This window comes from Symsagittifera roscoffensis, chromosome 6, assembly GCF_963678635.1.
Source record: "Symsagittifera roscoffensis chromosome 6, txSymRosc1.1, whole genome shotgun sequence".
Lineage (NCBI taxonomy): Eukaryota > Metazoa > Xenacoelomorpha > Acoela > Convolutidae > Symsagittifera > Symsagittifera roscoffensis.
The window spans coordinates 50,335,681-50,362,203 of record NC_087067.1 but is presented as its reverse complement, the minus strand read 5'-3'; the positions used below and the strand labels follow the sequence as shown (position 1 = coordinate 50,362,203).

Genomic DNA, 26,523 nt, shown 5'->3' with positions numbered 1-26,523 from the left:
TTCGACCCACTCACCGTCCAAAAGTTCTAGCGATATCTATTTTTATCCGGCCGAATGTAAATTTTTTAAAGCACATTCGGTCACAATATGTATTTATTTTGGGTATTAAGAGCTTCGAAGGACAAACAAAGTGGGTGTGTTTTAATTTTTTATAATTTAATTTCTCCCACGCAAAATTAGGTGCCACAAATAAAACTCTCATGGGATGTATATATTAACCTGAAACCCTTTCAATTAGATTGTTTTTCTTTTAAAAATAAAAAATAAATTTTAAAAAATCACAAAAATACTTTCAGAAAATTTTTTTTTAAATTTTGTAATTGGTAATTCTCTTGTTGTAGTGTTCTTAGATATAACTATTGTCGCCATTAAATTAGAGCCAATTCTACTGGTCAATTTTTTATAAAAAAATTGTCTGTGCTCATAGACAACCACTTCAGGCTATTTTCAAGCTGTTTTCCAATGTGGACCTATGAAAGGGAAGCTATTTTCCGATATGGGCTATATCAGAAATCTTGAATCATTAGCTTATTCATTTTATTCATTATTACACCTTTTAATTTATGAAATTTCATCTTAATGGGCGTATATTTATTTTGATATTCCTTAAGGCTTTGAAAAAAGAGAAAAATGTCATAATCACAATTTCCCAATGTGCAGCTTATTGTAGTTTTAATCACCTTTAATGTAATTTTAATCAGGCTCGAATCTGAAGTTCTTCTTTTGTGAAGCAGCTATCGGTATCATTTGTAATAGGCAATAATTCTTATTTTCAACTATCGACAGGTCATCCTGAGCGATAATTGTTGCCTTAGCTGATAGTTTTTTAATGAGGTCGATGAATAGACAATATATATCTTCGATCTATGCCTGCTTTATATCTTGGTATCAAATGTAAGCGAAGAGAATTGGGCCTTCGCTTCTTACCAATTCTCCGCTTGAATCTAATTATATACTCAATTTTTATTGGGCAAAGTTTTTCTGTTTTGCCCGTTTTGTCGGAATATTTTAAAGAAATCACTATACCCCTTAAATGACCAATTCTAATTAAGAAAAGAAGAAAAAGACTCGTATTAGTGTGAATTCTCTTAGGGATTCAATTTTTTCACCACCCAAAGGTTGTAGTTTGCGACATCCCTTTTTATCCGGCCGACTGTAATTTTTTTAAAAGCACATTCGGCCTCAATATATATTTATTTTGGGTTTTAAGATTTCCGAAGGACAAACAAAGTGGGTGTGTTTTAGTTTTTATAATTTGATTTTTTTTCCAGGAAAAATTAGGTGCCACAAATAAAACTCTCATGGGATGTATATATTAACCTGAAACCCTTTCAATTAGATTGTTTTTCTTTTAAAAATTAAAAAAAAATAAAAAATCACAAAAAAGTCTTTCAGAACTTTTTAAATGATTTTGTAATTGGTAATTCTGTTGTTGTAGTGTTCTTAGATATAACTATTGTCGCCATTAAATTAGAGCCATTTCTACTGTTCAATTTTTTTAAAAAAAATTGTCTGTGCTCATAGACAACCACTTCAGGCTATTTTCAAGCTGTTTTCCAATGTGGACCTATGAAAGGGAAGCTAATTTCCGATATGGGCTATATCAGAAATCTTGAATCATTAGCTAATTCATTTTATTCATTCTTACACCTTTTAATTTATAAATTTTCATCTTAATGGGCGTATATTTTTTTTTGATATTCCTTAAGGCTTTGAAGAAAGAGAAAAAAAGTCATAATCACAATTTCCCAATGTGCAGCTTTTTGTAGTTTTAATCACCTTTAATGTAATTTTAATCAGGCTCGAATCTGAAGTTCTTCTTTTGTGAAGCAGCAATCGGTATCATTTGTAATAGGCAATAATTCTTTTTTTCAACTATCGACAGGTCATCCTGAGCGATAATTGTTGCCTTAGCTGATAGTTTTTTAACGAGGTCGATGAATAGACAATATATATCTTCGATCTATGCCTGCTTTATATCTTGGTATCAAATGTAAGCGAAGAGAATTGGGCCTTCGCTTCTTAACAAATCTCCGCTTGAATCTAATTATATACTCAATTTTTATTGGGCAAAGTTTTTCTGCTTTGCCCGTTTTGTCGGAATATTTTGAAGAAATCACTATACCCCTTACATGACCAATTCTAATTAAGAAAAGAACAAGAAGACTCGTATAAGTGCGAATTCTCTTAGGGATTCAATTTTCTCACCACCCAAAGATTCTAGTTTGCGACATCCCTTTTTATCCGGCCAACTGTGATTTTTTTAAAAGCACATTCGGCCTCAATATATATTTATTTTGGGTTTTAAGATTTCCGAAGGACAAACAAAGTGGGTGTGTTTTAGTTTTTATAATTTGATTTTTTTCCACGCGAAATTAGGTGCCACAAATAAAACTCTCATGGGATTTATATATCAACTTAGCTTGCTAGCTAGCTAGCTTCGGTGCTAGCTTGCGACATCCATTTTTTGTCCTGCCAACTGTAGTTTTTTAAAAAAAATTTTTTTAAAAAGCTAGTAATTTTTTGTAAATATTTGTTTTGGTAATTAACAGTTCTGAAAGTCAATTTTTTTAATTTTCCTTTTTCCCCACGCAAAATTTGGTGCCACAAGAAAACCTCACATCGAATTTATTTTATCGAACTAAAATCTTTCATATACATTGCTTTTTAAAAAATAAAAATTAAAAAGTATTTACAAAAAATTCTCAGAACTTCTTCATGAGTTTTTTCTGTTGTTGTAGTGTTTTTAGATATAATTATGCTCAATTAGAGCCATCTCTGCTGTTCAAATGTTTAATTTGCCATGAACTTTTTTCCACAGTGCACTCACAAAAACCATGTCAGGTTCAATACGACAGATGCTTAATGCGAGATGATTTATACGAGTTTTCCCAACTTATATTTCCTCCTTCTTAAGTTCGGAAAAAGATTTTTGGTTTTTAATATCAACGGTTTATTAGGGTTTGAGAAAATTATATTTTTTCTAAATTTGTTATAATTCAATAAACAGTTTTTGCTTTAAAAAATAATTAAAATTGTTTATATTATGCGTCCGGTTCTGTTGAAATATGCGCCATTGTGCGACTTAATAAGTGTTGTTTAAGTATCTGCTTGCGATTTAGGGGTTTATTTATCCTTGTGGTATGTTTTCAGTGAACGGATTTTCTCGAAGTTTGTTCCCTAGACTTTGGATTATTGCATAGTGGATTTTTTTCCGACAATGACTTCGGTTTTATTCTTTAATATTTCATCCCTTCCCTCAACGAAATTCTTCTGCTGGTCGATGAAGGTTTGTCTGCCGAGAGTTCTAAGTTCGGTTTTTCAAGTCAATCGTGCAGATAATTTAGGCTAGGTTGTTTTGTTTGACGCGTGTTTGTTGTTTTTGCATCAAATTCAAAGTATCTTTCCTTGCTATGAAGGAATTATAATATCCATTTTTATGTGCTGCTAGTTGAGGGTTTTCTAAGATCATGCAGCGCGATACCTTGATCTACTTAGTCCGATGCTGCAATTGAACCTAAGGTTTTTGATTGCATTGCGGTGGACTTTGTTGATCGATTCCAATCTTTCTGCCAGTGGCTATTCGGTTCAAGTCAGTGTTTGTTGATCTGTATTTTCTATATAAGTGTTAGTGTTCTGAAATAAGATTAAAACAGTTTAGCTGCATTTTTTCGATCAATTGGCTACTGGTGACAAGAGGGCTGTGGATCGGGAGGTTTCTGCGGAAAAATTGAAACGATAAGAGAAAGCGATATAAATTCTGACCGGTTTTTAATGCCTTTCTTTCCGAGCGAAAGTGAGCGAAGTCGAGGTTATCAATCTTTTAAGTTTTGCCATTCCTGTTCATTTTTTTTGAGACGAACTGTTTGACGGTTAAGGTGGATTTTTTTGCGATTTTTTTCTAATTAGCAAAAATGGCTGCATATCTCTTTAGTAGAAGTGCGAAGGTGTTAAATGTAATTCATCGCTGATTGAGAATATTGAATAGATTTTAGAACCATCAACTGATCCGTCAGCTTTTTCACTGGCCAGAGACGTGATCGTTTTTTTTTTACAGTTTATGACCTGTGCCTCTGTGATTATAGATTTTAACGAATTCGTTTCATATATCATATTTTTGTCTGTTCACAAAATAATCGATTTGTTGGTTGGCTGGGAAATTTTGGAATGACCAGGGTTATGTGATTGAACTTCGCCTCTGTTTATCGAGAATTCTGCGGGTTGTTTTGGAATATGTGTTCCGAATTCCCTCAAGCAGTCATATCGAATGTGCCATTTGGAAACCCTTATCAAGAATAATTTGAATGTAATCTTCTTTTCAGGCATTGGATTAGGTGATGTGCATGTTGGGAAGACTAATTTATTGGGTTCTTGCCGTTTTTTACGTTAGCACTTGTAAGACTTATGTCGGGTAAACTTTCTTAATTATAATGCATTCTGGTATGTATGTTTAGAAATACGTTTGTTTCTGGTAGGTCTATTCTAAAACTACGCGATCTGTCCATCATTTTCTATGGCAAGAATGAGAGACGGCAGAGAGAAAAGACGGCCCTATCATCAGTGAATCCTCAAACATGAGTTGTGTGTTGATTGATGTCGTATAGTCTGAGGCGCAACTTCAGTTTGGTTTGATTTGTTTTTGTTTAGGTTTTTTTGAATTTTTTTCACATTGATTTTTGTTTTTCAGTTTTCTAACTATGGGAATTATTTTTGAATTTTTAATTATTGTTTTTTCAAAAGTTTGGTTAAAATTTTGGGGTCCTTGGTTTCATGGGTTTGCTTGGTTTATGGTGGTAACTTTGCTTTTGACCGTTAGAGCTGTTTCTCTAATAAAACTCAGGAGACAATGACGCCGTTTTTTGTTGCTCGCCAAAGTGACTCTGAGACTCCCGATTGGGTTTCGAAAACTTTTCACAGATCGGGTTTCCATGAAACTGGATTCGATTTCCACTGTCCCCCCAAATTTCAAAATTTTCCATTTTCTCAATTGTATTATGTTTTATTATGGCTGACTGCGTGATGTTACGATGTAAGGCATGAAGAACAAATGTGTTCACAATAGTTAAATTGTTCACCATGCAAAACTTTACTACATTATGACTTAGTAAAATTAGTTTCTCCAAACTGAAATTCTAATGTGGTGTTAAAGTTGAAAAGAGCCGCAATTTTTAGAGTATACCTATCCTAGTCACAGTTTTTTTGTATTTTTTCTCCCACATTGATTGCATTATGAGTTATGACACGTGAAATCGGTCTTTCAAAATAGAAGTTCATTTAACGTGGGGTTTTTTATTTGTGAAAATCTGAAGTTTTGGTTGGGGGCGAAAATAAGCTCACTGTTTTGACAAAATATTTTGAATCGTTTTCAAAATGTTGGAAGAAAACTAATGTCTTCTTAGACACGTATCGCAAATGTTTGGTCAAAAGTTGGTGTTGTTTCGGCGCGCTCATCAAACTTATCATAAACTGGCGCCAGGGCGCTTTCTAAAATCTTTATAGGGTCGGTTGTTTCAAATAAGATGGAAGTCAGGCGGCTGAATCCTTGTAGTAAGCGTCTACCCTTATAATTCTGCCCCTGATATTAAACCTAGGGAAATCAAACTTTGAACCTAAAGTTGAAGCTTGCGTAGTGCGGGAGCTTTTGATATCACAAAAAAACTATGAAGAGAAAAAAGCCCCGCTCTTTCTCCCTCTCCCTTATCTTCACCTGCTTCACCTTTATAGCTTTAGTAGTATTTTCTCAAGATAACGTTTGACCAACAATAAAGCCTAACCAGTCGATATGATAATGTTGGGTTCTTTCCCAGTTTCCCCCACCCTCGTAAAATCATAATATAACGTTGTCTTGTAGTTATAAAGTTATGATAATATAAAATTTCCCGCATAAAATTTTCGAACGATAATGGTAGTTTTCGCTTAAAAAAGTTTTGCCTATAATACAAAATTTACAAGTTACAATTGTTGGCTCTTTTTCCTTTTCCCCCCATCTGCAAATTTTTATATTTGAAGTTACTGTTCACTTTGTCAGATTGTCATGAAAGTTGACATGCAGACTAATTAGGCCATGACAAACATATTTGGTCTTCATAATTAACCTTGTAAAACCACTCGTTAGACCATAAAATTCATGTTTGAGTGAGGTGGGGGGAGGCTCTTTTCCAGTTCCCCCCTTTCAAAATACCGAGTTTTATATTTGTTTTACGTGTTTTTACGGCTAAATGCGTGATGTTACGCTGTAAAGTATGAAGAACAAATCTTTTCAGAATTGTCGATTTGTTCACCACGTCAAATTTCATTGCATTATGACAACGTTGAATAGACTTTTCAAAATTGAATTGGAAAGGGGGGGAACTGGAAAAGAGCCGGGGGGAAAAGGAAAAAGAGCCGAGCCTGCTTACTTGCAAAAGTTTGCTCTGTGGCAAGGAAAGGAGACATATTTTGTTAAGTCGAAGTCCATTTGGCGGGGGAAAGGAATTCAAGTTGAAAAATATCTGGTCATTTGTGTTTGGCATCCACGAATGCAAAATAAGACTATTGAAAACGTGTCTTATACCCGCCAAAAATAAGAAAATTCACTGAAAGCTCCAAATCACTCTTTATATCATCAGCTAAATAAGTAACTAAGAATAAATGAGAAAAAACCAAACAAAAATACCTGTGTGAAATAAAATCATGCCGAGGTTCAATGAGCCCAGAGTGTGGTCGGCTGATGACAACATGTCTATTCCATCGCCAGGTGCACATCAGTCACCAAGAGCGACTCCTGGTTACTACAGACCAAGCGATCCCGGACAATCAGGCACAGTGCCAATGCAAAATGCTCCTAGCAGTATAACAGATGACAGCCTCTCAGGAGCAACTCCAGAGTCCTCTCGATTCCGACAGGAAGGTTCAGTTGGCAGACGACACTCATACGTGTCACCTATCGCTCCGAATGGGCCCGGGGGATTCGATATCCCGGAAATGTCACCCATAGCTCCAAGCGGGTCTGCAAGAATCGATGTCTCTGACATGCCGCCTATAACTGCAAGCGGACCTGGTTTTGATATGTCAGGCGGAGTTCCTGGCCTCTGTCCAACAACTGAGACTGCAGAGACTGGTGGAGCGGTTGAAGATACGGGTCCCGCACCATGGATTGGAGGACAAGAATGGGACAGAGGATTGGGCAAACATTGTGGTCCACGTTTTCAAGCTTACGATGAAGCTTTGAAATTCCAAGAAAACTTGTTCGATGCCCCACCAAGCATGACAAATGGCCAAAAAGACGTTTTTCAGTTTACGGGAGAGTTTCCAGCAATAGTATATGAGACTCATCTTGACGGTATATTTGAAACTGGTCGACCCATTGACTACCCAGATCGAGTCACTGTCGAACCATCTCCACCAGGGCCACCTAGACCTAGACTTCCAAGAGGGCACAGACCCCCGCCGCTGGATTTAACGGTGCGAAACCAGGCTGGTGAATCCGCTCTAGATCATCGCGCGTTTTACTGGCAACCGATGGCTGATCCAACTGAGGAGGCATAGAAGGCTTAAGTTTCCAGGTTGTCCCAACTAAAATAACTGCCGAATAAAAGATCGTGTTCTATGTTTTCGCGTTCAAATTATACGTTTTTCCATTAAAATTTTTCCAGTGGTTTATAGATCTCCCAAATAGAAAAATTACTGTCTGGGCTATACTGTGAAAGGCCCTGAAACACTCACTATTTTAGGTTAAATTTGCAATTATTACAAAAATTGTGTAAATATCCTTGTTCTATTTCAGTCCCCCTCCCCTCTTTTTTTGTCTGAATTTAGATTTAGAAAAGACAGTTTAAAACGACTTCCAATGTTTTAAACTGGGCTTTTATTACACCTGCGATTTTTTTTCAATTAAAATTATTATTCGTCTTATCCGATTTAAATGAAAATTGAAAACTGAAAAAGAAAAAAAGCCACTTTGAGTCTGAATGGCAAAATGCAGACCGTTTTTCTCCACGCAGAGTAAATTTTGGGATCCAAACAAGGCTGCTCCTGTCCGATTCATCCCCGCACCTTTCAAATTCTCTTTTTTAATAGTTGTTGTTCCTGTTATTATGGCTAAAAGCGTGATGGGCTCTTTTTCCTTTTCCCCCACCTCACACGAGCTTCAATATATATGTGTAACCAGTCGTTTTATGAGGTTGAGTATCAAGACTAAACATTTTTGTCGTGGCTTTATTAGTCTGTATAATTAATTTCCTAGGTTGATTAGGTAAGATTCTTTCTTTTTTCAAAGTTCTGCGATGTTGGCTCGAGAATTGTTATAGATATACATCTGTACAAATTGTAATTTCCGATGTTATTGACAGATGAAAGGGGCATTGATGACAAGTAAATACTGAAAATGGTATGCGACCTAACATTTCGTTGAGTCACGTGTCGTTTCATTCGTCGCTTGTATGGTCGTTTCCTTTCAAAATCCACGTTTGTTTTTATAATAATAATAATAAATTGTTTCCAAACGATATCTAGTTACAAAGTTATTTATAAAAATTTATAAATACAAATTAGAATCGTTCGGGAGAACACCATTAAGCCAACAAAGCCCGTTTTCAGGTGTCTCATTAGAGACTTTTCTACCTTAGAGGTATTATAGCCGCCGTGTTTCGTAACTGGGTGCACGAAATGTGCAGCCTTCCGCCAGTGTTATACCAAATACTTTTTGACCTCTCGTTATTTTCGTTTTGACAGATGACACAGTCGCACAGCAGTTTCAAATTTGATTCAATACCGGTTCTATAGAGAAGGATTATTTTGCTTGATCCAGCTTGATTGCGTGAGAAATAATAGCTGGTATCTTAGAGGCACTCGTAGTTCGGTGTCCGTTATCAAAAGCATGGTAACATGGATTTGATTGATACTCTTTTATTTTTTGCGGTGATTTTTTCGAACTGTTTGAATTTTATATATGTTTTTTTTTTACATAACGGAGTACTGTTTGTTGAAACGTTGAATATTTTTTTAATTCTCAAACAATGCAAATCTTGCCGTGTTGTCAGATTTTTAAGCAAGTCTGAATGTTTTTTAAGTCTTACATAAGAAATCCAAAATATTTATGCTGTACTTTTCCCGCGGAACCAACGCGAGGTTTTTTCAGCCAAGAAATCACTAAGTCGAAAGTTTTGCGCATATCATTTGAAGATTTTTGAGATTTTCTTATGGCTGTTTTCGTCCAAAAACTAACGGAACCTTCGCAAGAAATAATAACGTAACATTAATACGCGTTTGATTAGAAAACAAAAGATAGAGAATCGTCAGAACACTTGACTCTTGCAAAATTTGCTTTAAGGTCGCGAGAGAACCTACACTGAACATGGAGAGGGTAATTCATGTATGAAATTCGGGGGAATATTTCCCATAGGATCTTACCCAATCTGTTTACTATGAAATTTGCTAATTGTCAAACCTTAAAATACAACACCCATTTCACCAAAAACTGTAGTCAAACTGTAAGTAGCCCAGAAGAGGAGACTCTTCGGATCACTCCGATGTAAATAAAGATCATGTACATAGCCAATGTTGTGGAGTCGGCCGCACGAATTGTTACGACTTTCTACAATGAGTTTGGAAATGAACCCAAGAAAGTCATTAACAGCTCACTGGGAAACAAAAAAAATAAGACTGCCTAAACATTCAAGTCGATTCTGAAAGCCCTATCAGTTTTCCTTAGCAAAATGTCTTTCATAACTGAAGCTGGGAGACCCATACGTCCGATCAAGACATGAAGGACCTAAACTGTGGATCTTAATCTGAACCACGCGAAGAAATGGATTTCGATTTTGCAGATCTATTAGATTTATCTTGTGTCATTAAAAGTTACATTTTCCTTTGAATACACAGGTTTTCCAATTATTCAGACTTTGGTAGAATTCAACGTATTTTTTTTCATGGGATGCCTAATTCAATTCAATTTGACCAAGTTTTTTGTTTTACTAGCCATGAGTTCAAATCATTTAGTAACTCAAAAATTATCAAGTTTATTCAGTGTAAAATGAAGACTTCTCGCGATGTCTTTCAACCCTCCAGACCTTCATTATATGACGCTTTTTGTTCGTTTATTTGGAATTTACGTTCATCAGTCTTATCTGCATTAATATGTTCTCATTTTGAAATGACAGTGTCGAAGACGGCTACTCCGATAATATCCACCTCAGAAAAACTGAAATCCGACGGACATAGCATAGGGTTCTGTCAACCAGACTAAAATGTTGAGAGAAGAAAACGCTAGGTAACCATTTGACAATCCATTTACCAAGAGTAACCTTCTCGTAAAATTACGCACCGATCAAATGGAGTTTTTCCTTTCGTTAGCCTAGATGCCCTGATCATTAATGCTTCAAGAATCTATCCCCCACATTTAAATTTGAAGTTTGAAAAAGTAGTTTAGCGTTGTCAGTTTCTTCAGTTAGTTTTTAAGAATGTTGAAGAGACTAACTCTTTGACCAGATTATTTTCATCAAACTTTGTATGGTAATGTCAGGCATTTATCATATTAAGAGGTAAAACAGCTATAAATATAGAAAATCCCGGCTCTCTCTCAACCTTTCCCCCTTCTCATATAAGTTCACTTTTATAGCATAAGTAGTGGTTTTTTTTATGATGACCAAACATGTTTGTCTTAGCTCAATTAGATTAGACTACATATCATTTTTTGTCTCTTTTCCTGTTTTTACTCATCCTCTCTTACTCAAAATATAAAGTTGGTCAAATATGTTTCCTATGGTAATGTTAATTTTAAAAAATGTTTCCTTTTTAAAAGTGGAAACATTTTTACACGTAATAATTTCGGCTTTTTTTTCTGTTCCACCATTTCCCATCTGCATCAATGGTGGATTTATAAGGTTACCGATGAAAAGCATAGATGTTTGTCATAAATAAATCAGTCTGCGTGTCACTTTTCATGACAATTGGACAATGTGATCAATTATTTTACTTGTAAAAATGTAAAAAAAATTGTAGCTGGGGGAGGGAAGGGTCAGAAGAAAGAGCCACAATTTGTTCACTAGCGCACGCTGATAAGTGTTGTTACAATTTAGAACATCAAAAGTCATTTTAAATGGGCTTTGATCAATCAAAATTGAGAAAAAGTATTATATTTTGTCTCCGGGCATGGCAACAAAGTCCTGCTCTTGGACAAGTGAACAAAAGACTTACCCATAATGTTCCAGTCACCCCACGCAAAATATAGCCTCACCATAATAGTAAGACCACCGTTTTGGATCTATATATTTTTTGTTACTAGGCTGGGGGAAGGAGGAGGGGGGCTCTTTTCCAGTTCCTCCCTTAAACTTAATGAATTTCAAAAAACCAAAGCGGGGGGAACTGAAAATGAGCCCCCTTCCTCCTTCCCCTAACCTAGTAACAAAAAATATATAGAGCCCAATCTGTGGTCTTACTATTACTGTGAGGCTATATTTAGCTGGGGGACTGCACTGGAGACTTTTCATGTTAAAAACTATTGAAACTTGTCAGCGTGAACAGGTGAACAATTTTTACAAAGTTTATAACATGCTAAATGACGTGTGAACAGTTTTTGAACAGCTGTATTTTGTTTTTCGCGAGGGGGGTTAGGAAACTGGAAAAAAGCCGGAGGGGCTATAATAGGAAGGACCGCTGTAGTTCTAGTTGAAAAAATGTGGTTAATTATGTTCGTTTGGACGGATGCAAAAAAAGCAATGTAAATTGTGTCGTATGCCCGCCAAAAATTATGAAAGTCATTGATAGCTATTCCAAAAGTTCTAAATCAATTTTTTATTTTCATCAACTAGATAACTAACTAAGATTGAATGCGGTTGAAATTAAACAAAAACACTAAAGTGTGAGCTCAAATCATGTCGAGGTTTAATGCGCCCGGGGGGTCAGCTGGTAAAATCCGGCCAGCAGCAGCAGCACCAGGTGCACCTCAGCCCCCAAGAGCGACCCCTGGTTACTACAGACCAATCGATCCCACGCGGACAGGCATAGTGCCAATGCAAAACGCCCCTTTAAACCAACAGGGAGGCCCAATTGGCGGACAACAACCTAATCTGCCAACAATGAATCCAGTAATGAATCAGCCTACAATGAATCCTGCAATGAATCAGGCAGTAATGAATCCTGCAGTGAATCAGCCAGCAATGAATCCTGCAGTGAATCAGCCAGCAATGAATCCTGCAATGAATGCAGTAATGAATCAGCCAGCAATGAATCAGCCAGCAATGAATCAGCCAGTAGGCAATGTTTCACCACCTGCGTCTTTGCCTAGGGCTATGCCTTCGGGTCCACGAGATTACATTCAAGTAGTGAATAGCGCTGAGTCCGGTCGCGGATCACCGCAAAAGTTTTTCGGCGGCAACCCTGCCCAATTAAATTTCAACGCGACAACTTCTAATAACCTCGGAGGATCAGCGCCGGGTCTACCGCCAGTTTCAATAGAACTACAGATAGCCTCACTGGACACTCTCCCTGTAGTCCTCAGAGACAGATGGCCACCGCTGCAAGCCCGACGAGTTCATACGGTTCGGGTCACAGTCTTTCACCTCCATCTTCCGGCGGGTCCGGGGGATTTGGAGTTTCAAGACAATTGAATGGCAGCGCTGCGAGTGGGTCACCGCAAGTGTCCCCTATAGCTCCAAGCGGGTTCGGTGGGTTCGGTCTCTCGGGTGTAGCCCCTATAGCTCCAAGCGGGTTCGGTGGGTTCGGTCTCTCGGGTGTAGCCCCTATAGCTCCAAGCGGGTCCGGTGGGTTCGGTCTCTCGGGTGTAGCCCCTATAGCTCCAAGCGGGTCCGGTGGGTTCGGTCTCTCGGGTGTGGCCCCTATAGCTCCAAGCGGGTCCGGTGGGTTCGGTCTCTCGGGTGTGGCCCCTATAGCTCCAAGCGGGTCCGGTGGGTTCGGTCTCTCGGGTGTAGCCCCTATAGCTCCAAGCGGGTCCGGTGGGTTCGGTCTCTCGGGTGTGGCCCCTATAGCTCCAAGCGGGTCCGGTGGGTTCGGTCTCTCGGGTGTAGCCCCTATAGCTCCAAGCGGGTCCGGTGGGTTCGGTCTCTCGGGTGTGGCCCCTATAGCTCCAAGCGGGTCCGGTGGGTTCGGTCTCTCGGGTGTGGCCCCTATAGCTCCAAGCGGGTCTGGAGGATTCAATTCCTCTGGGATGCCACCTTTAACGGTAAGCGGACCCAGTTTCAATATGTCCGGCGGGGTTCCTGGTATCAGTCCAATAACTCAGACTGGCGGAGCAGGCCCAGGACGAGGCAGTATCAACCCTATAGGGGCCACATCTCAACCAGGGCCATCTAGACCTAGACTTCCAACAGGACACAGACCCCCGCCTCTGAATTTGGCCTTGCAAAACCAGGCTGGTGTTTCCGCTGTAAATCATAGTGCGTTTTACCGGCCTCCTAAGGCTGATCCAAATGACGAACACAAGTAAGCTCTAAGATTTCGGTTTGCGCCAACTAAGACTAATGCCAAAAAAAAGATCGCGTTCTATGTTTTTAAGCTCAAAGTACTAACCGTTTTGGGCTCTTTTTCCTTCCCCCCCCTACCTCACACGAGCATCAATTTTATTGTGTAACGGCTCTTTTTCCTTTTCCCCCACCTGCATTTTTTAAAACTTAAAATACGGACTAAAAAGGCCATGGCAAACATATTTGGGCTCTTTTCCAGTTTCCCCCTTTCAAATTCAATTTTGAAAAGTCTATTTAACGTTGTCATAATGCAATGAAATTTGGCGTGGTGAACAAATCGACAATTCTGAACAGATTTATTCTTCATACTTTACAGCGTAACATGCATTAGCGGCTACGCCCAAATTTTTTCACACAAAATGTTATGGCCCTCAGAAAAGTCAAATTTTCGATTTTTTTACTGCTTTTTGAAACTTTTCATCTTTTCTCGAAAACTACCGTCCCAAATGTGAGGTTTTGGTTTTAATGGGAAAAAGAATTGTGGGAAACTCCCTTGCATAAACGGTTACAGCCAATTTTTTTAACAGAAATTTATGACCATCGGAAAAGTGAATGTTTTGATTTCTTGTCCGTTTTTTGAAATTTTTTGACTTCTCGAAAACAACTCAATCTGATATCAAGTGTTTAATCAAGGCCACAGGTTGTGGGAAGTCTCCGTGCATAAGGTGCTACGCCTTAAAGTTTCAACAAAAAAACAGGTTTCTGGGAAAATTTCAAAATCACAAAATTTTTCACTCGTACTTCAATAAAGCAACAACTAAGGTTTTGGGAAAAACTCAATGCTTAAATTTTTGAAATTACTTCAGTCAACTCAGTTTTGTTTTTAGAAAAGGTAAGTTTGAAGTTTGATGAGATTTCAAAAAAAAAATTAAAATATTTTTGAAAAATTTTGCGTGCCGTGTAAACGGCAAAATGATGCATTTATTGTGTAGCAACTTATTGATAGTTACAAGTGATACAGTCTTGTACAAGTGAGGTACAATATATCACTGCGAAGCCCTGATTGTTTCGACTGCACTCCAAGGCCAACTGAAATGTATTTTGGTTAAATAATTGACAAAATAATCTCAATTTTTTCTTTTCTGATTGATTACAAAGCCCTGATTGTTCCGGCTGCCCTTTCATTGGTCTCGAATAGTTTTTGGCAAATTGAATATTTGCAAAACTAAGAAACTTCGGCTGATAATATCAAGTGTTAAAATTTGAGTCGGGTATGGAATTATCAAAACCAATTTGCTACCCTACTTCAATTTGGAAAAGTTTTTTAGTGCGGTATTGTTCTCCATGTGTAAAGTATAAAACGAGCAGTTTAGACGGACGCGTGGAAGGTTACTATATTGGTGTACACACCTGGCCAAGAGATTGGTCCCTAGATACCAGAGTTTTGAAAAATTGGTGTGAATAAATAAACAACCCGAATATATATTTTATATATATATATATATATATATATATATATATATATATATATATATATATATATTCTTCGCTTTCGTTGATTCGTTGAAGCTGGGAAAATTAATCGCCTCACTTTGAACTGTAAATATTTGTAAACCGGATTAAATGGCCCCTCACGCATTACAGGATGAAAATATATCGCGCGTTCATTGTCCCAACTTAGCTAAATAGGAGATTTTAAACCGCCGTAACCTTTCAAAACAATATTATAGATTGAAAATGTTTTTAAATTTGAACTCGGGCGTCAAAACTTTTCAGATGGTTTTCGAAAAACTCCATTAGGAGTTGGCTAGTTCAAAAATTAAAATTTGTTTGACAAAAAACCACACCGAGCACAAGTATTACAGTTTTTCATAAACGGAACTTCAAGACTGCTCGTACATCAGGGCAAAGCTCTGAAGATTTCAACTGTCCATTAACGTCAAAAAAAGTTAAGTGATTGTAAAAACAATTTTAGTTTTTGTTTAGATTGTTTTTTTCTTATTTTATGCCCCCACACGCCATGTCAAGTACAAAGTGATGTGTTTTCAGTCTGGTAGGTTTTAATAGTTTGGCTCAAGTTAATTCGGAACAAATTTTGAGCCGGATGATTTCGCTGCGCACGCGTTAATAGCTTGAGTTACAGCGCGCTTTACTTGTCCAAATTTGGCAAATTCATTTCCATAATTTTACAAAAAGTCAGAAAGGGCTACTTAAACAATAGATTTTTGTTTAGAGAAAAAGTACAGGATAGCTCTGATCATTTGCTTTTGTTTTCTTTGATCGCTTACTTAAATAAATTATTAAATTTTGATTCAAGTGTTGTCGAAAATCATCTTTTAGGTCATTTAATAAAAGCGCATAAGGTCATTTAAGAAAAGTGTATACAGCTACTTTTGCTTGTTCTATGAATTTGGACACTAAAAAATTGAGAAAATATTCATATTATTTTCTTACTAAGTTTATAAAAAGATTAGATGTATTATGATGTCCGAGCAATGGCTAAGAGGGCTTTTTTCCGCCTATTCCTCGCATTTCAAGATTTTCATTTTTGTAGTGGTCTTTCATTTTGTAGTGGATCATTTTTTAAAAACTACTCTTACGTTGTCATAATTGAATGACAATTGGCATTGTGAACAAACTAACAAGTGTGATCAGATTTGTTTTTCATCCCTTAATTTGTAAAATCACGCATTTTGCCATAACTAGACGTGAAACAACCAGAAAAAAGAAAAATTGAAAAGTGGGGGGTTGAAAAAGAAAAAGAGCCAATTTTAAAACAATGCCAGCCGTAATTTTCAAGTCCTTGTTAAAAAGTTAATAATAGCGAAGTTTTGCAAACATGCGCTACTAATGAAGATATAAACCATTGATTTCTTTCTCCGACATTTATTTGTCGATGTTTGTACTTTTAAGAGAGCAAGTAACTCGGTTAAGCTAATGAATATCTTATGTTACCAAACATACCAAATCTGAAAACTAATCAATTATTAAAACACCAGTTTTAACTATTAATCTTAAAGTATTTGGGTTCTCTTAATGTAAATCAAAGATAAAGATTGGATATCTTAAGTCATTTTACTAATCTTGTCGCGCATTCATTTAATAGCATTTCGAACAAACGACAGATTATAACACCTGAACCTAACCACGTACAACCTGGAGAGTGGGTCTGATTTGGTTATAACTGGGTTATTACAATTCAGTTATGAATAGTTTCAACTGCTTACTTATCGGAGATGGCGGAGTGGGGAAGACGGCTCTTGCCAGTGTGTTCACGCAGAATATTTACCCGGGCATGTTTCACTTTTCAAAATTATATGAAAACCAAATTATTCCTATATTGAAATACACTAATCAAATTCTTAGTCCAAACAAAAATCGTTCTAATTTTTTATCTTTCATATATTAGCTTTATAATATAAGTTTTCGAAAATGCAATAATTTGATATTCCTTGAAAGGTTTCATGTGAATTTATTGAAAATGCAGTTTATATTCAGCTGTATCAGGGGTCACTAAATGGTTTTTGAAATCATATCTATTCGAAAAGATCCTTGTATAAAACAAAAATTGGTTTTCCATTTATAACCAAATGAACCTGTTAATCAATTGTCCGTAAACAAATTTGTTTTAATGGCTTTAAAGAGCTTTTTTAGTTGATTCGGTTTTTGAGTTTTAAAAAAATCAGGCAGTGTTATGTTTTCCATTAAAAAGTGTAGCATTTGACAATTTTTTTTTGCAAAAAGAGGTGCTAAACCTGAGTAATGGAAGTTGGATGAACTTGCAAGAGTTGGATGGAAGTTGCCTTCTCTTGACTTTGTATGCTAGGTCATTTAGCCAAATATTTAGATTGTTTAGTAGTTCTAGCGTCTTGTAAATTGAGGTTTTATGGGTTACTTTAAACTGTGAAGCTGATTTTGCACATCTGTAATCCAAGGTTAGACTTCGGCTTCTAGAACCTAATTTAAAAAATATATAAATACAATACGGTGCGCCAACTTGAAACTCGCCCGGGTTGGGTTGAACTTGAACTCTAGAAGAGAGAATCCCGACGGTCGTTGACTTCATGTCTCGAAATCTGGTCCACAACAACCAGCCAGTGAATTTGACTGTGCAGGACTCTGCAGGCCAGAAGGACTACACCAGAGTCAGACTCACCCAGTACCCAGCCTGCAACATCATCATTCTCTGCTTCGCAGTCAGTGAGTGCTGTTCAATTAGACGAAAATCATCACACCGATTTTCTTACTGGAAAGAAAACGATGATAAAAAATTTTCTGTAGAAAAAAGCCGAATTTTTTCAGTTTCCCACTCCTTCGTAAAATTTACAAAATAAAGCGGTTCAAAAATTGTTTACACGGCTTTTTTTGTCAGAAATAATGTAAAATTTGTTCACGCTGACACTTCTTATGCAATTTTGATTTATGAAAACATTTTAAATAGACTTTGTAGTAGTTAGAACATAGTTGAAAGATGCTTTAGGGAAAAAGAGACCGGCCTGAGGGCAGGAAGTGCCCGAGTGCGGCTCTTTTGCCCGAGGCCATCTTCAACTATGTTCTAACTGTTGAAGAGTATGTTTTGGCTCTTTCTGAGAGAAAGATGCCAGAAAATTGTGAAAGAGCCCGGAAAAGTGCGCGAAACTATGCAAATGATTTCTATTTTAATTCATGCGTTCTAATATTTCATTTTTCATTCATGCCTTATCGTGAAAAAACATGTGTGAAAGAGCAAAAACATACTCTTCCATATATTGAATCTCAAAAATTTCACAGGGGTAAAATGGAAAAGAGCCGAAAAAAAACAATTATCAAAAAGTGTCAGTCATCAGAAAAAACCAATGATCAAATATGTCAATAAAAAAGTGTCACAAAAACGTTCGTCAAACTGTGGTAATCATGAAGAAAAAACACCCGGATTTTGACTTTTGAAATAAAGCGAGCGTTGATTTTAATTTTCCAAAACTGTATGAATGCAATAGACGTTTGAACTAATCAATGCATTTTTCAATGATCCTCAAATATTCTTTTTTGTGCTCTGATATGATTTTGAGAGAAATGCTTTTTTTAAAAATTCAGAAACAAATTTGTTGCAAATTGCATTGTTTTCTTTCTGTTTTGAGGAAAAGGTTTTTATCTCATTTAGAAGATTTTTCGGTCCCTGTGAATTTATTTCACATTGTTTTCAGACGACAAAAACAGTGTTGAAAACGTGAAATCTTATTGGCTGCCCGAAGCACGACACAATGCACCTTCTAAACCCATCATACTAGTCGGAACGAAAGCAGACACGAGACACGATAGCCAAATACAATCGTCATATTTGATCAGCAAAGACCAGTCGGAACAACTTAAAAAGCAGTGCGGTGCTTGCTTATACGTCGAATGTTCCGCCAAGGATAGATCGAATGTAGATTTAGTATTTGTTAGTGCGATTAAAGTATTGAAGGGAGAGATAGTACAAAATCCGAAGCCAAAGCTCAAAATATGTGATATCCTGTAGACTTCATTAATCTGTAATAAAAGTTACTTCCTTGTTGTCAAGAGATTCATCAAACTGGGAAAACAGGGTTAATGCCAGGAACCCTATTTTCAGATAGTCGCATTATGAAGTTTTCTATATTTTTCGTTCCTCCCGTTAGCTGTTCTCAGAGTCCGGAAACGGTCGTCTATTTTCAAACTCTAATTGTGTGTTTCTTTTTAAATCTCGCTTCTCAGTTTTGTTTTCGAATTTATAATTCAACTGATAATCAGCTCTTCTTTTTTTAATTTGAAAATTGTACCTAGTAATCAGAATCGTCGATAGAATAAACAATTTTCTTAATTTTGCTTCAATCGGTCCGATTTCTTCAATTTACTAGTCAAATTACTTCTTAAAGTACTCCCTCATTTTACGCTGAGAACAAAATGAATGACGCGGATAATTGTTATTCATTTGTTTCTCAACCGCGGTGTCATGATTTTTTATTAGTGGGCTGCAGTGTTCTTTTTAATAGGAAATTTACCTATCAATCTTGTTGTTCATTCGACCATTTTTAAGAGTGGAAAGAAGCTATGTGCTAGGTTTAGTTTTTTCTCTTTTTTCTCAGCCCAAATAAAACTTGTGAAGGTTCAAGTGGTGAATCATTTAAAGGCCGAAATTCGTAATAATCGTAATTCGATTTTTAAAAAATCAAAAAATTGTCTTAGTGTCCAGAGATACTGGTCTAAATATTTTCGGTTTCCAGACAAAAATGGATTAAAATAGGTGTGTGGAGTTGACCTTCCACTGTATTTATTACATAACTTTGCTTTTGCAAATTTGACTTTATTCTAGACACGCTAAAATTTGTCTTTAATAAATACTAATTCATACTAATTCTGAGTGACGAACGCGCGCTAAAAAACGCAATTTTTTGGTCAACAGTTTCAAAAAAACTGCTCAAAAACTCTTTTTTGTCTGTTTTAATTTCAAAAGTTTGCTTGCGGCGCAAAAAAGAACGTGGGCAAAATTTTCGAAATTTTTTTGAAAATGCACCCCCGCCCTCGAGAAAATCCTAGAACCGCCCCAGATTTTAACAATGTTACTTCTCAGTCTTGTAGTTACCTCTCATTCTTTTGCCAATCACTAAAATAATTTTCGGATTTCATTTTCTTTTCCTAATTCAGGGTTAAATTTTTGTAGTAATCGCACAGAAGGTGACTATCCTTTTTTTTGAATTGAAAAAATCTCTTTATTAAAAATAATTGTGATAATAGAATCTGTTTCCCGGAATACGAAAAAAGAAGTTGTTTAAGTTCGACTGATTGTATTGGTCTGAATCATTGAACTATTCAATTGTCATTTAAAGTGTCTGAAGCAGTTTTTGGTCCAAAATGGAAATTTTGAATTGTAAGGTTTTTGTGAAAATCTTCCTTAAGCACAATTTATTGCATGGATCTACTAACGCATTTTATCTACTAACGCATTGATAAAACCTTTAATTTGTAATAATAATTTAGCCGGTTTATTTTGCCGCGTTTACGTTCGCAAAAAATATCATCCGAGTCAATTATTCAGGGCTTCCTTTCTTTTCAGTTCATTTAAAACGTTTCGTTCTGGGTATAATCTCTAATAAACTCCCATATAAACTCAGAAGAGAAGGTCTTTGAAGAACATATGTTTATTTTCCTCGACATTCAGAATAGTAATAATAATTGTTTTGTGCAATTTTCCGAGATTCATAGCACTTTTGCAAGGCAATTTCAGATTTAGGAAAAAATTGTCCATCTAAATTTGATTTTTTTTGTCGATTTATCTTTGCAAAAGTTAAATGGAACAAGACCGCTGGTATCAGGCGAAGCCATGAAAGCTCCGACTACTCTTTAACCTCTATGAAATGGTTTTTGAATTTAAATATTTTTTTTCCATAAATATGAAGAAAAAAATCGATGTTTTGTTCTGATTTTTGTTTTGAAAATTCCCCCGTACATCTATGAAAAAAAATCAATTGCATTTAGCGTCTAGTAACATACTAAAAGACCAAATAACTCTCCTCAATTATTTTTGAATGATTTCGGAGCAGCATCAAGTCGCTGCTGAAGTGTTAATATTCCGAAGTATACCGCGCCCTAGTTATCTCAAATTGACAATTTTCAAAGTAAGTGAGGGAAAATGGTAGCAGTAGAAATAACTTTAAGTATTAAGCTCACAACATCAAAAGCTTTTAAGCGGTAATAAACTTTTCTCAGCATAAGCGGTAATAAACTTTTTTTGCCATTAAAAGATACAACTAATTTTATAGTTTCAGGGGCAGTATGAACCGCATATTGATCATTTTTAATTGCTTATGTTTTATTTCCGATAAGTTGCAAATGATTTCGAGTGTTCTATGGCTCCAATGTTTTACTTTCAATTTTACTTTCAACTCATAAATAATCCGAGCACAAATAATCCGTTAATTTTGTCGAAAATTGGATCAATTGTTCAAGCAGACTGTACGAATATGCAAGAGTTCACCTTGATAGTAAGATTTTAAATACCACTTTTGTTTTCGAGTTTTTAAATATTGGCTTTTAGTTTTTGTGTTTTACGCAGTTTTCAAATAAAACAAAGCAAAAAAACAAGCGATTAGCTCATTAATCAGAACAGTGAAATTTTCGAAATAAATTTTAGATAGTTGCATAAGTAAAGATGAACTTTTTTTCTAACTGGGATCGCACATTTACCTGCACAGTTTTTTATCTTCAATTTGCGTCATGATTTCAAAAACCAGCGTATTAGTAAAGCGATTTTATTTTTTGCCATTAAAAAATACAACTAATTTTATAGTTTCAGGGCCAGTATGAACCGCATATTGATCATTTTTAATTGCTTTTGTTTTATTTTCGATAAGTTGCAAATGATTTCGAGTGTTCTATGGCTCCAATGTTTTACTTTCAATTCAATTGTTTGCCTAAAACGTTTTTTTTAAGAGTCAATGAACGTAATTCAGGCTCTGATATAGGTCGTGATGATTTTTTTTGTTTATTTTTTCATGAAAAAGTCTTACAAAATGTTCACTCAGAAAGAATAAACTCAAGATAAATCCATCAGTAGCAGATTTAGTGTGGACTCAAATCGGACCCTCACGACATTGGTTCCATGACCACCCAAAAGTGGTCACTTTAAGTAGTGATTTACGTCTTCAAAATGTTCCAAAAGATATCTTACATTGAGCAGGTAATCTGATTCGATTTTCCAATTTGTCAGAATACGATAATTGTTACGTTTAACCAGCGCAAAAACCTATTATAACACGGTGACTCATATTAATAAACCTTCATTCTCGTATTGGCCTGAACGCTCAGACGAGATGACCTTCAACTGTATCTGAAGAAAGCTTCTAAGAACCGTTTTTTTTTTTAATTGAAAGATTCCAATAATTTGTGCTCAATTTAAAAAAATATTTTACGTGTGAAAATTTTTGGTCAAGATATGTAGGTAAAATTGTCGGTTTTATTATTGTCGGTAAAAATGTAGGTAAAATTGTCGGCGCCAATTTCGGTTTTATAACTAAGCATATATTTGTGCTTTCACGCGTCTGGATTCCACAGACACATCTTTTGCGTGTGATACAGACTTTTTTAGTGAAATGTACAAACAAATGATGCCTACACAAAACTCCGTCAATTCATTTTTTTTCATTAGATTCCGGTAACACACGGGTGTTGGCCAATGAAGTGAATTCCGTTAATTGTCACTCAATTCCACCAATTTGTCAATGGCTTCCGCAGTCAAATTTTCCTTTTGATGCTAGATTCTACTGTTTGTCAGTAATTTCCGCAGTTTGTTTTTTGTCATTGGATTTCACAAACATTTTTTTCGAACTATAGAATAAAAAACTAAAAAGAAAAAAAAACGATTGCGGAATCCACTGACAGTTATGCTTCAATTTGCTCGCACTGCCAAAATGAGTTTATCTGCGGAATCCAAAACAAGCATGCCCTAGCATTTGTCTCCAAAATCCACAGTGCCTCTGGATTCCAAATTTTTGCTCGCTCGCCAAAAATCAGATCTAGCGCCTAGTGTTTAAACAGTTGTCTTTCAGTTCTATCAGAAATCCGACTTCAAATGTTGCGCAATTCAACACAATTATGCGGATTTCAGCAGCGATGTATGCGGAATGCAAACCATTACTTAAGTACCCGACCTTGTCGTCGTAATGACTGGATATCAGTGAACCTGTAAGGCAAAAGAGGACTATATTACAAGATGCTTGCAAATGAGCGTTTTGTAGCAAAATCTTGCAAGCGTATGCTTAAATTGAAACATTCTTGAAAGAGGTCGGCTAGTTTACAAGAATTGTGTGCAGACTTCAAATTAAATGTTAAAACTGAGATCCGAACAGCTTTTTGCATGTTGATACTTATCTTCTTGTACTCCTGAGATAGTCTACTTTGTTCATCATCAATAAAAGTCAACATTAGTCAAACTTCAGTTGTCTCACTAATATTAAACTCGAAACTCTAACTCATCTTGCTGTTTTTAGTAAATTATTCATGATTGAAGAATATATTGCGATTGTTTGTCTCATGAATCAAACATAATAAACACCATTTCGTCTTTCGAAACCTGATTTTATCAAGCTTTATTTATCTGGCTATGCGACAGCAGTATGCTCTTTTCAAATTGTGCGTTTGATTATCTGTTTAATTCATCTTGGTCGGAATTGATCTATAGCTAGCTAGTAGCGGTAAGAGAAACATCAAATTTGTTCAAAACTTAATGCAAGATACCCTAACACGCAATTTACTATAAAACTATCTTCGTTACCTTGTCTTAACTGTGTCGTAGCTAATTTCCTTGATATACAGTTGGTTTCAAAGCTTAAAAAATTTGCACACATTTTCCTGGCATTTCTAATTTGTAATTAAAAAACTTGATCCTTGTTATTTATTCATTAACTACTATTCTGTTGACCTTTCGGTTGACCTTTGACGTCTCTCTCTCCTCTTCTTTGGTCTTTGGTGTGTCCTTTGTGTGACTTTGTGCATGGGCGAAGAAGTGACCATAGTCGTGGTGGGCGATGGAGTCGTGGGCAAGAGTTGTCTTTGTTCCATGTTCTCCGGAAATTCATTTCCAGGTCACAAGATAAACCAGATCATTCAATAATAATGACTTACACCATTAAGCGAATTCATCTGGAATATCTGGAATATCAGACGCCTACAATTTTGGAGATTGAATACCTCATTTGACGAAAAAATTTAAAAAAATCATCTAAATCAACATTTCTTTCTCAGTTTCTATGACTATGTTTAACAAAAGCAACAAATCAAGGCTCATAAGTTTTAATTTTCTTAATTCTTCTTCAAAAACCCTTGCTAAAGCATAACGATTCTATTCTAATTAGTGATAATAAAATTAAACTCATCGAACGATTATATAGTTACATTGCAAAATTTAGTTTATTTTTTTCTTAAAGGGTTAGGGTGAACCATGACCCTACGAAAATTTTCTCGCTTAATTTTAACAGATTGCTAATTGCATCATAAAAAACCTTCATTCGTTAGCTTCATCATAATTTTTTATTGCTTTCACAAAGGAACGATTGTTCACTGTTAAATTTTCCGGGCTAAAAGTTTCAAAATTTAAAAAGAAACAAAAATTTTTTAGTTAATAACTCTCTTTTGTGAAGAAAGACCTTTTTTTACTACAAAAATATCCGCACTAAAATTGAATGAAACTGTGATGTGAATGACGTCACCAGACGCGTACATTCCGACTGTGATGGATGTGTCACATGGCAGTGTGATGGTGGATGGGAAGAAGGTGAGAGTGGAGATCCAGGACACAGCGGGCAGTGACGACTTCGACAGGATCCGACAGCTGCAGTACCCCAAAGCTAACGCATTCGTCATTGTATTCGCCATAGGTACAATATAAACACTCACAGACTGTCGAAATGAATCAAGAGTTGAATCAGTTCGCACACAAACATGTCGAGGATTTTGAATGTTAATAAGAATCCGGTGTCATAATTGCGACATTGGCATGATAGAAAAGAAAACATAGCAGCAGAAAGAAATAAGCATAGAAAACTGATTTTTTTTTCGCTAGATACAACTGCTGTTTAAATTATTCAGTCGTCTTTTTTTCTCTGAAAAGCCTAATAAAAACAGTGGCACAGGAACGTTTGTGCAAATTTTTGACCGTGCGAACTGAATGTAGATGCAAGAACATCGTTCGAAAATGTCAAAATTAAATGGGCTCCCGAGATTAAACACGCCGCCCCTGGAAAGCCCTTCATACTAGTCGGAAACAAGAGTGACTTACGGGGAACAGAAGAAGCACTAGTCACGACATCCGAAGGGCAGGCCAGGTTGGGCGATAGATCACTATAGATGGCCTTTGTTCAAATTGTCCAGACACTTGATAAAATGTTTTTTTTTAGTTATGGTTTCTTTTATTAGAATATTGTTTGAAATTTTTTAAATCCTAGTCAAAATTTCCTGTTTTCTGAGTCATAAACGAAACGAGTTTTTGAATAGACAAGCTTTCCTGAATATTATTAGAGATATTAAATCAACCAGCTTTGTAATATATCTCAGTGAAACGTGTTCTAGACTTTTTTCTTTGGTATAATTTTTTAGCAAATGCTCACGTTTTGGAGGTGATTGGTTTGAAACCAGCAGGGAACATTTTTTGCTAGTGGCCTGCTATTGAAATCTATCGTCGCTTCTAGGTGCACAGAAATAGGAGCTCAACTTTACATGGAGACATCTGCGCTGAGAAATACAAATGTACACAATTTGTTCGCAGAAGCAGTCAAAATGTACAAATCTCCGAAGAAGAAACGAGGGAAAAAACAGAAGACATGTCTTATTTTATGAGCGAATCCTTCTTACCTGAAAATTAAGTTTAAACTTTATTGAAACTCTTTAATTTAAAGTTTACAAAAAATCAATATTTGATAGTCATCAATTTGTATACTATTTCCGTCTTATTATTGTTCGCCCTCAAGCTTGGGTTTTATATCATAATTTATGTTATTAATTTAAATTAAATTTTCGTTTCTAGATTTAATTAGAAGCTCAGGAATATTCAAGGTATTATTAGCTGGAAAAAGATAGCTAAAAAAATTGAAGTATTACTGAGTACATTTTTACATGCGTCTTCTCGTGTGAGCTGTGAAATTTGATTCCCTCAGTTTCGAGTTTTTAGATTCGGTTTTTGTTGTTTTTGGCCAACTTCTAACTATTTTAAAAAACTTCTGACTTCCACCCTAGTGTTTGAAAATATGAGCTTAGAAAATATACTTCTACAATTCGATAGTTCGGTTTAAATAATTAAAAATTTGAACCTTTGTAAGAAAAGTTGATTCTGTGCAGACCGTTTCTGTGCTTGCATACTCCCTTAGTCTTGTTTAACTGTACCCCTCTGTGTACAGCTCTCGAAAAAGTCTGTGGGCACAATAGTTGGCCGATATTTTCCAAAATGGTTATATCGGTCATCAAATTGAGTCTGGATGAAAAAAAAAAACGGAAAACATTTTCGAGAGCAATTTTCCCCTCTCATATTTTGTGAACTATTACTGTAATTTTTTATTTTATCTTTCAGACTTTGATTTTTGGTTGCTTATCTGTGCTGAGAAAACTCATAATATTAACACTCAAAACTGCCCGTATC

At 35.9% G+C, this 26,523-nt stretch overlaps 4 protein-coding genes across 12 annotated transcripts in view; 3 read left to right on the top strand and 1 right to left on the bottom strand.

Moving 5' to 3' along the window:
* LOC134847973 (voltage-dependent anion-selective channel protein 2-like) overlaps positions 1 to 26,523 on the bottom strand; it is a 342,992-nt gene that overhangs the window by 205,345 nt on the left and 111,124 nt on the right. The gene's annotated exons all lie outside the window — the stretch shown is intronic.
* LOC134847966 (sperm flagellar protein 2-like) overlaps positions 1 to 26,523 on the top strand; it is a 584,566-nt gene that overhangs the window by 516,712 nt on the left and 41,331 nt on the right. The gene's annotated exons all lie outside the window — the stretch shown is intronic.
* LOC134847974 (uncharacterized) lies at positions 15,923 to 19,143 on the top strand. The gene is made up of 3 exons (XM_063865287.1): positions 15,923 to 16,693; positions 17,436 to 17,600; positions 18,584 to 19,143. Exons 1-3 carry the CDS (start codon positions 16,606 to 16,608, stop codon positions 18,895 to 18,897), a joined length of 567 nt encoding a protein of 188 aa, XP_063721357.1. The 5' UTR covers positions 15,923 to 16,605; the 3' UTR covers positions 18,898 to 19,143.
* Positions 23,295 to 25,858, top strand: LOC134847975 (rho-related protein racA-like). Its single transcript, XM_063865288.1, has 4 exons — positions 23,295 to 23,977; positions 24,605 to 24,769; positions 25,066 to 25,216; positions 25,580 to 25,858. The coding sequence occupies exons 1-4, from the start codon at positions 23,887 to 23,889 to the stop codon at positions 25,725 to 25,727; spliced, it is 555 nt and encodes a 184-aa protein (XP_063721358.1). The 5' UTR covers positions 23,295 to 23,886; the 3' UTR covers positions 25,728 to 25,858.

Bases quoted from the DNA above. Each gene is read 5' to 3' on its own strand.
- LOC134847974 (XM_063865287.1), top strand. From the start codon at position 16,606: ATGAATAGTTTCAACTGCTTACTTATCGGAGATGGCGGAGTGGGGAAG. The intron at 16,694-17,435 runs GCATGTTTCACT...CTTGAACTCTAG, and splicing joins CACGCAGAATATTTACCCGG to AAGAGAGAATCCCGACGGTC. The intron at 17,601-18,583 runs GTGAGTGCTGTT...CATTGTTTTCAG, and splicing joins CATTCTCTGCTTCGCAGTCA to ACGACAAAAACAGTGTTGAA.
- LOC134847975 (XM_063865288.1), top strand. From the start codon at position 23,887: ATGGGCGAAGAAGTGACCATAGTCGTGGTGGGCGATGGAGTCGTGGGC. The intron at 24,770-25,065 runs GTACAATATAAA...AACTGAATGTAG, and splicing joins CGTCATTGTATTCGCCATAG to ATGCAAGAACATCGTTCGAA. The intron at 25,217-25,579 runs GTTGGGCGATAG...CGTCGCTTCTAG, and splicing joins ACATCCGAAGGGCAGGCCAG to GTGCACAGAAATAGGAGCTC.